General features: G+C 37.2%; 1 protein-coding gene across 1 annotated transcript in view; it reads right to left on the bottom strand.

Annotated features, from left to right (window-relative positions):
* The window catches only part of Wdr64 (WD repeat domain 64), a 159439-nt gene that overhangs the window by 2337 nt on the left and 143301 nt on the right, over nt 1-13801 (bottom strand). The window contains exons 24-27 of the mRNA XM_012513720.2: nt 9467-9655; nt 5759-5864; nt 2353-2433; nt 876-989 (exon numbers count right to left, since the gene is read on the bottom strand). Of these exons, the coding sequence (XP_012369174.1) occupies nt 876-989; nt 2353-2433; nt 5759-5864; nt 9467-9655 (490 nt within the window). The remainder of the gene's footprint in view (nt 1-875; nt 990-2352; nt 2434-5758; nt 5865-9466; nt 9656-13801) is intronic.

The following is a 13801-nucleotide window of genomic DNA, read 5'->3' as shown; positions in this document are numbered from 1 at the left end:
AAAAATAGGCATAAAGAATTATATACTTCTTATGTTTACACATAAGTCAAAAAAAAGTTTTACTTGAATCATTGGTAGAGTTTATGATTAACAGGAATCATTCATATACTCATTAAATGTGTACGTTAAAAAATTATGGTTGGAATATCCAAATTAAATACAAAAGTTTTTAATAATTGTTCTCCTGGTCTCACTGTGTTTATTATCTGTTATTGAGTTGGATGCAAGCAAAGCATTTCCTTTCTGTACTATTTTATTTATTTCTGTCCAAGTTTATGGAAAGGAGACATAAAAATTACTGTGTAGTACATCATCTTTTTATGTTTAATCTATCTTAATGACTTGATAAATTTGCACAGATTATGTTAGGCTCATGAAAACTTCCAGAACTAATGGAAGAGTGATAGGGTTTGAATGGTAATCCCATTATGGTTAACTAGAGTAACCTTGAAATGTGGAGTGAAGGATCTCAGCTTATCATTTAATTGTATGTGACCTTTAGTGAGTTCCTTCACCTTGGTTTAGGATCCACTTTTTTTCCACAACACTAATGTGGTTCTAACATTTTCTTTGTACTTATTGTGAACATTAAAGGAATCATCAATTCTAAAGACAGTTTGTAAACTGTAAGGTCTTCTGTGATATTCCTGCTAGTGTGTGGGAGAAGTCTTGCTGGTGAGCCAGCCAGAAGCTGACCAATGTCTTGACTCCATCCTGTAATGCAGTAACATATATGTAGAATATTCAAAAAAGAGTGTGAGCTGAAATCATCTTAGGCCTAGAATGTTTCTTGATACAGAGAAATAATTAGAAAATCAAATGAAGGGAGATAGACTATGGAATTCGAGCCCCCTGGGGAGTTAGAGCTAACTTACTTTTTCATGTTGACCATGACTGCCCTTCTTCTTTGCTGCCATGCTGTCCACAGATTCCCTTTGTGCTTCTGCACCAATGAGTGGAAGGAATCTTAGAGTAGTGGGGCTTGGTACCTGGAGCCCAGAAGTAAAGAGTGAATCAGACACATTGAAAATAGTTACTTTTATAATGTCATTTTGGAGGACAGAATAAGGGGTGAGAAGGTCCATCTACTTCAGACCAAACCCTCCTCCCAGTTGCCCATGCATGATTGTTGATAGTTCACCCTTAGCATCATCTGGTAGCTTAAATCAATGCCTACTAGAATGAACATGTCCTTGGAAAATGGACATGGTAATGTTTAAGACACAAGTTGATGCTCAGTTGAAATATTTGGCCTTTGATTTATTATTTCTTGGATCCATGGATTAATTCTTTAATAAGTAATTAACCTAGAGTGGGAGAGGTGGAGGTAAGGAAACCCCCTGAAAGGAAACAAGGTGTGGGTGAATGCTGGGCATGGGTAGCACAGGTGTAGCCACTGTAGCCCAGTGCCACTTAAAAGATGGCAAGTTATTTGGCATGGGTGGAGTTGTCAACTAAAGTTTCCTGAAGAAGCTGCATCTATTTTAAAGATCCTGTAGACTGCTTGAGCTTGGCCCACTAGAACACTGTGATTATGCAGTGATGGAATGTTGTAGGTTGAGACCCAAAATTATCTTGAGCTACCTTAGGTTCTTTAACACCATTTGTCCTCACTTTTGTACAGGACCTAACATCCTCATGACAGTTAAGCAAACGTCTTGTGATAAATCAGTAGGCTTAGCATACCTCTAGCTCCCACTGACTGTAAAGTGAAGAATCCTAATGATAACATTTATATCAATGCTTGTAAGATATGGTTAGCCTACAAAGGAGATTACCTTGCTTCGTTTGGGCTTGTCAACCTGATGGTCTCACCAATGTAATTTGAAATTGTATTGATTTATGACTTCGTTTTGTTCTGGGACTATGAAAATTTATGGTAGAGCGTGCTATTCCAGGTAGCTTTGATCCAGGACAGGGCCACTCATTGGCTCAGAATAAACTACTTTCTTATTCTCTTTAAACCAGAATCATTATTTGACATTGACCAAGTACTCAGAGAGGATGGAGAGAATCTGTTGGAAAATGAAGTCAAACTGTTTTGGCAAAGGCCCAATCATAGAGGATAGTATTCTGGGATAAGTGTTTTGGTTTTATTTGTAGATAATGAAGAGCTTCGAATGTCAAGTTTAAAACAGCTACCATGTAGAATGGCAGAGGCAAGGGATTCAAGCCTTTGACACATAAAATCAAGTCTTTTCCAGAGCTGGACACCATATATTTATGCAATCATGGAGTAGAAGCTTGGTTCTGTGATTTCCCCAACTTCACTTGGTTGTGCAGGATCAGGAATGAAAAGTCAGATTTTGCATTACTGTGTTACCTCTCTAGTTCTAGAAATCTCTGACTTACCCTGTAGATAGGCAGAGAACCAAAAACAATTCCAGCCTCTCTGTTTTCAGTCATGAAAGCTTCCAAGGCATTTCTGCGAACCTGGAAGACACAGGAATGAATGTTTAATGGAAAGAGGGCATATCATTAGTGGCAAAATACCTGGCTCAGGGCTAAGAGATAGCTTAGCAGCATACGTGCCTGCCTGGCAAGCACAAGGTCCTGAATTCAATCTCTAGTACAAAATAAAATAAAATAAAATAAAATAAGAAAACCTGGCTCAAATGCTATGTCTTTCACTGACTAGCTCAGTGGTCTTAGTCAAGTTCTTTCCTTGTGGACCAGTTATGAGAATCAAAGGAGCTTTTAAATGTAATCAGGTGATACTCAAATATAAGATTTAGTACTATTGTGTTATTACTGGTAACATTATGACTATAGGAAACCAACAGAAAAAGTAAATAGATGAATAGCACATAAATGAAAATGAAGGAATGAATAAATGGAGATTGCTTACGAAAATCAGAGAATCCTGAGTGAAACATTTCCACTCCACTTTAAAATTGACCTTTTTAACTTTACTAGGCAACTATAGTACTAAGACACCAAATACCCCAACGCTATTGGGGTATTTCATTGTTTCAAGGGATCTATAAACCTTTCTAAAGATTTCCAAAAATTTATTTAATATTTCAGTTGTTATTTTTATATGATTTTGTATCTCTTAATTGAATGAATATTAAAAGCTATGGCCAACCTTTATTTCTAGGTCATACTATTTCACAAAACTGAGTATCTATTATATGCTATGCAAATATATTTGCTTATAAAGAGTTTGTGATTTAAAATTTTTTTACACAGTGTGCCTGGGGCTCAGGGGCCATGGCACATGGTACTGGGGACCAAACTTGGGTCCTTGTGCCTACCAGGCAGGCACTTAGACCACTGGAGCTATCTTTCAAGGCCTAAAAGTTTATGATTTAGTGTTGGGGGTGGGAAGTAGAGATAAAGATGTAAATAATTTTAATTCAATGTTAAATATGCTTAGTAAAATATTATGAGGCACATAATCCTCTGAACAATTCTTTAAGGGATTGTCAGCTGACAAAAAAAAATTTATGTAAAGTTATACCTAAGTTTGTTTGATTCCACACTCTGTGCTATTGTTCCTACTACCTTGTCTTCAGGGAAAAGAAACTTTCTAATTTTTGTTTCCACAGAAAATTGGGCTTTTAGAAAGTTGTTTTAACTAAAGCATTAATTATTAAACATTAACTATGAATTAGATACTGGAAGAGAGGAATGCAGTGATGAACATTCCTGCGTCTAACATGCCTTTAGAGACAGGAGTGACCACTCCTGCCCATTTGCCCAGGCACTAGTAATTATCTTGAATTTTGTGCCTTGAACTGTTGCTTTTATTTATCAGTTTTACCTTATGTGCCTTTTGCCTTTACATAAACAAAAATAAAATCATTACACAGACACTCATGAAAGCTTTTCTCATCCAATGGCGTCTGCAGCATTCATTCATACGGGTGCCACTCCCTTTACAGCCACTGCTCCATGGCATCGCAGTTTCTGAATTTGCTGTTAACTTCTTTGCCCATTGCACCGTGGGCGAGCATTTAGGTTTCTTTCAGGTACAAACATTCCTGCTCTAAACGTTCTTATTCCAGTGCCCTAAGCACATTCTGAAGAGTTTTTCCATGCACTGGGTATGATTACTTTCAACTTTACCATACAATGCCACACTGTTTTTCAACACAGTTCTACCAATTTATACCACTGCCACCAACAAATTACTTTGTGATTATTCGATCATCACACCAGCTCTTCAGGTCATCAGACTTTTTTTTATTTTTGCCACTCTTGTAGATCTAATGCAGTATCCTGTAATAATATGCATTTCCATGTTTACTAATAAGTTTGACAACTTTTCATGTGTTTATTGGAGTTTCTTCTTTTGTGATGTATCTATTGAAGTTATTAAACTTTGTTTAAAAAACCCCTGAACTTTGTAAAGCCATATTAATATGCTGAGCTATAAAGGGCTCACGTCAACAACTTCTGACATTGCCAGTCCTACAGATAACTCACTACTATTATGGACTACTGGAGTATATTGGATTATTTTCCTGAATTCACACACCTGCAATATTTAAAGGGCAATGGAATACCCATCTCTGACAAAACTAAACAAAAAAGGGGATACAATAAAAGACCATTTTGTATCTATATATACAAAATAGGGTAGATATACAGCTACTTTCTCTTAATTCAATGAGAAGAAAGCTTTGTATTAATAGTGTTCTGGACAGGATATCATGTCTGCATCTTGTACTATGAATCATCACTACGAAGACAGAAATATGCAATGTTAATTATTGAAACTGTCCTATTAATCAGTTTTGAAACTGTCTCATTATGGGCTGGGGAGATGGCTCAGTGGAATAAGCACTTCCCTGACAAGTGCAAGGGCCTGAGTTCAACCCCCGGTTCCACCAAAAAAAAAAAAAAAAAAAAAAGAAAGAAACTATTTCATTGCTATTTGTTTCTCAATAAAATTAATTTTTAAAAAACTAAACTTTGTGTAGTTTTTTTTAAACCTACCTCTTGGAGTTCTCTATACAGTTTGGATACTAACATTTTTGTCAGTTATGTGTCATAAAGGTAGGGTGCACTTGGACAATTGTGTAACCTGGGTGACAGGAGAAAAGACTGAGAAGAATATGCAGGGAAGCCATTATTTTGATTTATAGCAAGTGGGGTAGTCATAGCTTAGTAATGGAAGACAAGTTTGGATTGGTATGTTTGGTTTATTTTGTGGATAAACTTAAAATCAGTTTTAACTAATTAATTCCCTAGTGTTAAAAATAGAATGGAAGCAACAACAAAACTTGCTAAGTCTGCCCTGTTTCTGTGAGAGGTAGAATGTCTACCAAAGACAGCATAACCTGCTTCCATAGCCCAGCCTGTGAATATTATTCCAGATTGACTATATATTGTATAAAATAACTTTGCAAATGTGACTGATGTTAAGATCCTTGAATGAGGAGATTTTTCTGGATTATCTAGAGTGACCAATATAATCACATGACTCTTTCAAAGCAGAGCATCTTTCTTGCTGAATCAGGACATGCAACCACAGAGCCAGACACTGACAGCATTTCTGGCTTTGAAAAGAAAGGAAAGGAATGTTGTTACAAACAAAGTAATATGGCATTTTCTCCTAGAATCTCCAGAAAGACACAGATCTGCTGACCTCTCAGTTTTAGGTAGCTAAACTCATGGCCTGTAGATGATCTATAAAACAACCTGTTATTTAAACCACCAAATTTGTGGTAATTTGTAGCAGCAGTAACAGAAAACTTAATGAATTGACTGACAGGTTACTGTTGTGGCTGTTGTTATTTTGCTCAGCTACCTTGGGAGAAGAAAGAGACTTGAAAAACTTAAAATCGTGTTGCACTTCAAAGGCTTTGCGTGGTGCACGTTTGGAAAGTAAAGTTGTTGAGCTCATTTTTCTCCATCTGCATATAAAGATACAAGAAAAATGTTAAGCACATACTTATGCCTTTTACTGTGGGCCAACTAATCAAATATGCATTATGTCCTTTCTCTCTGTTGCCCGAATTTCCTAGCTCACATGGCACCAGTCCCAGTGATGATTCTGCTGCACCTAAATCTTACCCGATTTAGTTTCCCAGCTCTCTCTCTCTAGGGAAACCACAATGATTTCTATTCTGGATGAACATTTCATGTAATTAAATTTGTCAGTAGTCACTTTTATAAATTCAGTGCTTGAACTTTTGTGTGACATAGGAAACTTTCCTTTATAGCAAAAACTCACTTCTGTGTATATTTACAAAGTCATAACTAAGTACTAAAATCATTTCTAGAAGAGAATGAATACTGTGTCCTGAGATGGAGTCATTCTGTAGAACAAGGCTCATTTTGCTACATGCAAGTAAAATTTAGTAAACACACAATGTCAGTATACATCCCACAAGTAAGCTACCTCAAACATATCATACCCTCCCTTTCATACTTCTGAATCTACCATTTGCATTTGTTTGCTCTGCTTATCTTTATTTGTCCCACAAATGTCTTTTGAGCCCTCTTGGGTGCTGGCTAAGAATGAGGGAAGATACAACGATATGTTAAATAAGATCCTAGTTCTCAACTCACAATATAGGGAAAGAGACATCTATTAATTAATTACAAGGCTTATTGCTTAGTTTTTTTTTTTTTTTTTTTTGCAGAACCGGGGACTGAACTCAGGCCCTTGCGCTTGCCAGGGAAGCGCTTATTTCACTGAGCCATCTCCCCAGCTCCTGCTTAGTTTTAAATACTAAGATCCACATGAATGTTGAGGCACCTGGAGAAATTACAGAGTTCTCATTTCCTCCTTGTCTTCTCCTTGCAATAATGCATTGTTCATCTTACCAGCCTAACACAGTCCCCATTATTGTTGCTGGAAACACTCACTTCCCTTTACCCAATTGTCCTTGACTCAGGTGTAATAAATAAATGCCGAGGTTCTGGTGCCTTGTGGCTTTTGTGTCCTGAGAACAACTGGTCATCCCAGATCCCTAATACACTCCTGTTTTGTCTCTTGCTCTTTCTTCCTGCCATGTGCCTTAATGCCTGGCATGAGATCGGGCCCCACTGCAGAGGTCTGATTTGCTAGGCAAATCTGGGCCTGCTGAAGGAAGATATTTAGACATCTACAGATTAAGGTAGAGTTATACTGATAATGAAATCTGAGATGAGTGCTGATCTCTTCCCCTATGAAACAAGGGTTGAACTTTGCAAAACCACAAAACAGTTTCTCAGTCACATTCTATTCTCTGTTGGAGAACTATTTTTCCTCTCCTTTGCCTTTAAATATGATCAAAATCTCCCCCACAAATAAGCAAATCTATGAAACAAATTCTCTTTCAACCCCAGAGGTATTTTATTTAAGTTGTTTAAATTTATTTATTTTTTTATTTGGTACCCGGTCTCACTACACAGCTCAGGCTTGTAGTGATCCTTCTGTCTCAGCCTCCCCAATGCTGGGATTATAGGTGTATGCCACCATGCCTAGTTTTGATGGCCAGCATGGTGCACCCAGGGTTCTGGGGCTTGCATAGTATGCAGTACTGGGGATCAAGCCCGGGTCCTTGTGCTTGCCAGGCAGGTGCTTGGACCTCCTGAGCTATCTCCCCACCCCCCAGAGGTGTTTATACTATGTTTTTGGTACTTGGCATCTGGCCTCCCTCTTTCCCACCCATCTTTCTCAGTATCTACTGATCTCAAATATATATTCTGATTGATTTTTTAGTACAATTTTAACACTGCTGGTGCCAAACACAAAGTGATGATAAGGAAATGGAAACATTAATTATCTTGATTTGATCAATATGTACTATATACATGTGCTGAAATATAACACTGTACCACAACTATTACATGTTAGCAATTTTTTATCCACTTCATTAACTTTTAAATTTCTTTTTTAATTAGCATGTTGGCTATACATAGTGAATAAGTCATCATAGGGAGTTGTACTTATACATATCATATTTTAATAATTTTTACTTTCCCTTCCCATCTGCAAGAAAGTCTACCTCCTTGTTTCCTATCATCTATCTTTTATTTTGATTTTTAAATAATTTATATTTTAGGGTTCTCATATAAGATGAACTATGCTTGTGTGTCTGATTTATTTCACTTAGCATTGTTGGCTCTAGGTGAATCCACTGTTCTACAAATGACCCAAATTTATCTTTTTCTATGTGTGAGTAGTATTCCATTGTGTATATGCCACATTTTCTTTATTCACCTGTTGATGGACATATTGGCTAATTCTGTTTCCAAGATTTAGCTATGGTAAGTTGTGCTGGTATAAATAAGGTGCACATGTATAACTGTAATATGATGTCTTTAGCTCTTTGGGGAAGGTACCCCAACTGAATGGAATTTCTGTCTTTTTGAAATCTCCATGCTGATTTGCATAGTGGTTCTAGTAGTTCAGAAAAACTTTTTGTGAATATTTAAGAGGGGGAAAAACTGAACTACCCTGATTTTATCATTATATGTTGTATAAATGTATTGAATTATAACACATTACCTCACAAATAAATTACATTTACAATTTAAAAGTACTCTATACTGTCTTTATGCCATATCTCTTTATTACTCAGACATTGCAATGTGGTTTCTATTCATGCCACTGAAATTACTTTCTTTAGCAGTATCAGTGATCTTTTCATGTCAAACCCAGTATTTACTTTTTTATCATTGTAGACCTTCTCACTCCCATCCTCCACAAATGGATTTTTTTCTGCCTCTTACAACCTCCACTTTCACAGATTTCCATTATACTGCTTGTTCATAGTTTTTCCTCTCAATATCTTAGCTATTTGTCCCTAAAGTTTTTCATTAATATCTGTTCTTTGACCTGCTCTTTAGAAGCTTGTTCTTCTGGATTTACTTCATATTTTCATGGTTTTCTCACTCAACACATGGGATCAGAGTGACTTATCACAGTAACAAATACTACTGTGTTAGAACTACAGAATCTTTGGCTGTGACCTCTTTATGGACACATCCATTGGGGTGCTTTTTGGAGACCTTCACTGGAGGTACCACAAGCGCCTTAGATTTAACCTCCAGCTAAACTCATTTCTTTTCCTTCCCATTCACTTTCTTGTGTATTCTGTTACAGTGAATTCCATAAATTTAAAAATTCTTATACTGGTCCATAAAAAGTCCATTATGAAATGGCCTCTCTATACTTTTCTAGATGTGTCTCCTCATGTCTTTCCCACATACCCTTTGAATTCCCTTTGAAGCTTAAAAGACTATCATAGCCTCTTGTTACTGGTACATTTGCTTGGTGGTTTCCCTTGGTTAAGTCCTGTTTACCTATTGGTTATTAAGACTTAGAGTCTTAATGATCCTGGAGTACTAGTATACTGAATTTTAGCTTTTTGTTTACGTATATCTCCCTTCCACTGGGTTGAAAAACTATTGAAAAGTTTTGCACTTTTCAATTTTGGAGAATTCTCCATGTCCAGCTCAGAGTCACAGTATCATAATAGTTTAATTCTTATATGTTCATCTGAAGAAAAATCAATGATCTCACTTTTGCCGGTCAAATATCAGAGGATATTCATATTTTTGTTTCTTCTCTGTGAACTTGCTTTCTTCTTTTATTTCTATAGGAAGTTCAGTAACATCACATGGCAAAATGAAATCTTTTGTTTGTGATAAATCAAAGACTCTCTGCTGTCCAAAATATCCACAGTAATGACCATTGAAGGCATGCCACATCCTGAGGAGAGGCAAATGAGGGGAGAAGTAAATGGGGAACTCAGGGGAAGTGACTCTTTAGAGATTATCTAGTATAGATGACACTAGTCTATCAAGGAATTTAAACTTCCTGCTAGGTACTCTGGAACTAATCCTTGTGTAAACACTTATACCTTAGAATACCAATTGATGACATTTTTGGGGAAATGGCTCTCTGAATCTGTACTTATGATACTAGTTTATCAAAGCCAGAAAATAAGGGACAGATTTTTCCCCAAATAACACTGCTTACTCAAGCTAATCAGAAGCCACATTGACTAATAATAGGCAATTAGTTGAATTAGGCCTGGAACAGGCTCTATTCCAGCTGTCTACTTATAAGAGCAGCACCATTAGATCATGTGGGAAGAGAGACCTAGGGATGCTTTTTGTAGTACCAGATTCCTCTCAAATTCCACTCAAATTCCACCCACTCTTATGATTGTAAAGACACCACACGAATTTTTACAGCTGGGTTCTGATACAGGATGGCAAAAGAAGTGGCCCCCTTATTTTAACATCAATTCCCTTAAGAGGTCACTCTCACTAGTCCATGTGGTTTAAAATAATATATAATATCATTAGCAGGAGTGTGTATTTTATACCTTGTAGAAAGATAAAAGTGTTTGAAAGATCTTCCTTTTATACCTTAATTTCAACTTTAGAGGAAGAGGTGTTGGAAATCATACATATGTGCTCTGTTGCAATGATCTAGAAGGTGAAGCCAGAAAAGTAAGGGTAGATTCTATAACATCCAAGTAGTATCCTCCATTAAGGAGGTGGCTACTGAGAGGGCAGCAGCGAGGTATCTAGGTGGGACTCCTAGCATTTGGCAGTGTCCTGAGGACTTAGCATGAGCATCTTATAGCCCTTACATGTTTTAGCTCCAAATATTGTAGAAAAGCCATGTTCTTGTCAGAGCACTTTCCAAAGTGAAACGGATCAGTCCTTGAAACAGAAGTTTGAGAGAAACTAACTTCAAAACACTGCTGAATTTATTTTATTTTAGATTTAGACTGAAGTTACTTTAGGCCTCCTTATTTCAGGGTGTTTTCTGATCTATGTGGCATTTTCTCAGATAACCGATCCTGCCTCTCAACCTGATGTACAGGGCCTTTGATACAGATCATTAGCCCTCTGAAGTCTTAATTTGCCTCTCTGAAATTTTATCTGTACACTAACCTCTGTCCTGTGTCCCAGAATTAAGATTCAATTATATTCACTTCCTATTAAAATCATCTTTTTCACAATATTAAAAGTGTCCAGCTCTTTACAAAGCAGCAGCTAATATTAGCAAAAGGACATGGATTTTAGTTATGAAGAGAGGTATATTCTAAGACAGCTATGAGTAGAGTGAGGCTCTTTGCCTGAATAGCTAGGGAGGGTTGTACTTAAAGAAATTTTGGAAGTTATTTCTCCTTGCCAAAGAGCCAGTTTGAACAGTGCTGTGGTCTGAATGTCTGTGTTCCCACTCAATTCATACACTGAAACCTAAACTCCAATGTGGTGATACTGGAATGGAACCTTTGAGTGTTGTTTAGGTCGTGCAGAATCTACCCTTGAGAATAGCATGCTTTGTGGTACTATAACTGTGTACCATAGACTGGTAGTATATAAAGAATAAAGGTTTACCTAAGCTCATGGTTCTGAAGTCTGAGAAGTTAAAGATTGGGCAGCTGAATATGGTGAAGTCCTTGCTGGTGCCTACTTGGCAGAGTCCAAAGGTAACATAGATCATCACAGGGCAAGACCAAGCATCTCAGCCCCTGCTTCTCTCCTTGTATCACAGTCCCATTGGATTATACCCCACCTTGTAGCCTCACTTAGCCTTAATTACTTCCTTACACCTTCTACCACATTAAGAACTTAGCTGGAAGGTTCAATGTATGAAGCAGAGAATAAGCTCTCACAAGGCACTAGATCTGCTAACATCTTGCCCTCTAGAACTGTGGATATAAATTACCTAGCCTAAGGCACTTTGCTGTAGCAGCCTGAGCAGATTAATTGGGGGAATACTGACAACAACAAAGGTTTCTATAATCCCAGTGGAGGCTGAAAATAGAAGAATCACTATGAGTCTGAGCTGCATAGTGTGACCCTGTATCAAATAAATAAAATGAAAACAAGTAAATAAAAATTCTTAATAAAAAAACCCAGAGGCTTCTATACTTGTGCTTGAGGGATGTGTGTGTGTGTGTGTGTGTGTGTGTGTGTGTGAGAGAGAGAGAGAGAGAGAGAGAGAGAGAGAATCTTTTAACACTTCTGCTGGTAGTCTGCTGAAAATAAGCTGGAACACAGGCCACAAAACCTAGCTGTTAAAGACATTTTTAATCATGCAAATACATGTTCTTAATCTTTCTATAAATAAACTAGGTACCTCTTCTGACAGCAGAAGTATCTCTACTTAATACAACTAATACCTTGTCCCTAGAGATTCCCCTTGAACTTAACCTTTCTGAATGTTCTCATACGTCCTTCCGCATTCTAAGTATTTTAGCAACTCCTTTCTTAATGAGCGACACCAACAGTCATTTAACTGTATCTTCTGGTTATCATTCATTTTTTTAAAAAAATATATTTAGTACAAGATCTACAGGGTCTCACTATGTTGATCAGACTTGTAGTGATCCTCTTGTTTTCAACCTCCCAGGCACTGGGATTACAGGCGCGTGTCACAACGCCCAGTCTCAATCGCCAGGTCAGTGCGCAAGGCATGCTGGGGATCAAACCCTGGGCCTGCACCTACCTAAGCAGATGCTTTAATCTACTGAGCTATCTGGCTGGCCCTTCCGGGTATCATTTTTGACACTTCTCTCTCCTCTCAGTTATAATTCATGCCTTCTTGATTTTACCTCCTAAATAGCACAAGAATTTAAATCACTCATGTCCAGGACTGGTGCCTCTCCTCTAATCCAAGGCACCATATTCACCATAGACTTCTAAGTGGTCTCCTTGTTCCTACTTGTACTGTCTTACAATCCCTTTTTCCTGCTTTATGTTTAAAAAAATAAGAGCTGGGATGTAACTCAGTGAAAGAATGTTTGCTTAGCATGTGCAGAGCTCTGGGTTTGATCCTGAGCACTATAAAAAGTAAGATTAGAAATATAAATCAGTTAATGTTACTCCTCTACCTGAAATCTTTCTGTAGATTTTTTTTTCAAAAGAAAAATCTAAATCATTAGCACTGTCTACTAGGCACTCCAGGATTTTGTTCCTACCTAACTTTTTCTAGTTTTAAATGCAGATTGTTAACTAGGGCATATTCAGGTTTTGGTCCAGTGGCTTTTATGAAACATAAAATATTCCTTGTTTTACATTTCTATTATGTTTAAACTCTAGAATATACCTTGAAATCACTCTCTCTCAATCTTACCTAACTTCATTCTTTTTAGAACATAGTTCATTACCCTGAATTTAAGACATTTTGAGTAAGCAGCAATCTGTCTCCAGAAATGTCATGACATTTCCTTTCTTTCTTTTTACATATATGTGTGAGCTTTTAGCACTTTGTTAGTTTGTACTTAGCATTATCTCAGTAATTAAAAATAAGCAGTCATTGTAAAATCAACACATCATCAATGAAATAATCAGCACATTTAATTTTCTCAGTATTAGATATTCTTTTTTATGTGTCTGTTTTCTGAATATTTATTTATTTGCTTATTGACAGGGCTTTGCTAAGTTGCTCAGATTGGTCTCAAAGTCCTAGTCTTATGTAACTTTTCTGTGTCAGCCTCCTGATCAGTTGGGATCACAGGGGTATATTAGGTGCATTGTCTATGACTGTTCTATGACTTCTGATCCTACGCCTCTCTCTGTGGTTTTCTCTAGGCCTTCTGAGTTGATAATCTTTTTTTTTTTTTTATCATCTTGTTTACTTCATTAAAGACTACGTCTTTTTAAAATTTAGGGCCAGCCAAATAGCTCAGCGGATTAAAAGCATCTGCTTAGGCAGATGCAGGGGGCGGGGTTCAATCCCTGGAGTACCTGAGAAGGCAATTGAGACTGGGTGTGGTGGTACACTCCTGTAATTCCAGCACTTGGGAGGCTGTACACAGGAGGATCACTATGATTTACGTAGCAAGACCTTGTAAACCCTGTAGACCCCGTACTAAATATATATATATAT

This window comes from Octodon degus, unplaced genomic scaffold, assembly GCF_000260255.1.
Source record: "Octodon degus isolate 3935 unplaced genomic scaffold, OctDeg1.0 scaffold00017, whole genome shotgun sequence".
Taxonomy (NCBI): domain Eukaryota; kingdom Metazoa; phylum Chordata; class Mammalia; order Rodentia; family Octodontidae; genus Octodon; species Octodon degus.
Note: the sequence above shows the minus strand (reverse complement) of the source record. Positions and strands in the feature narration are given on the sequence as shown.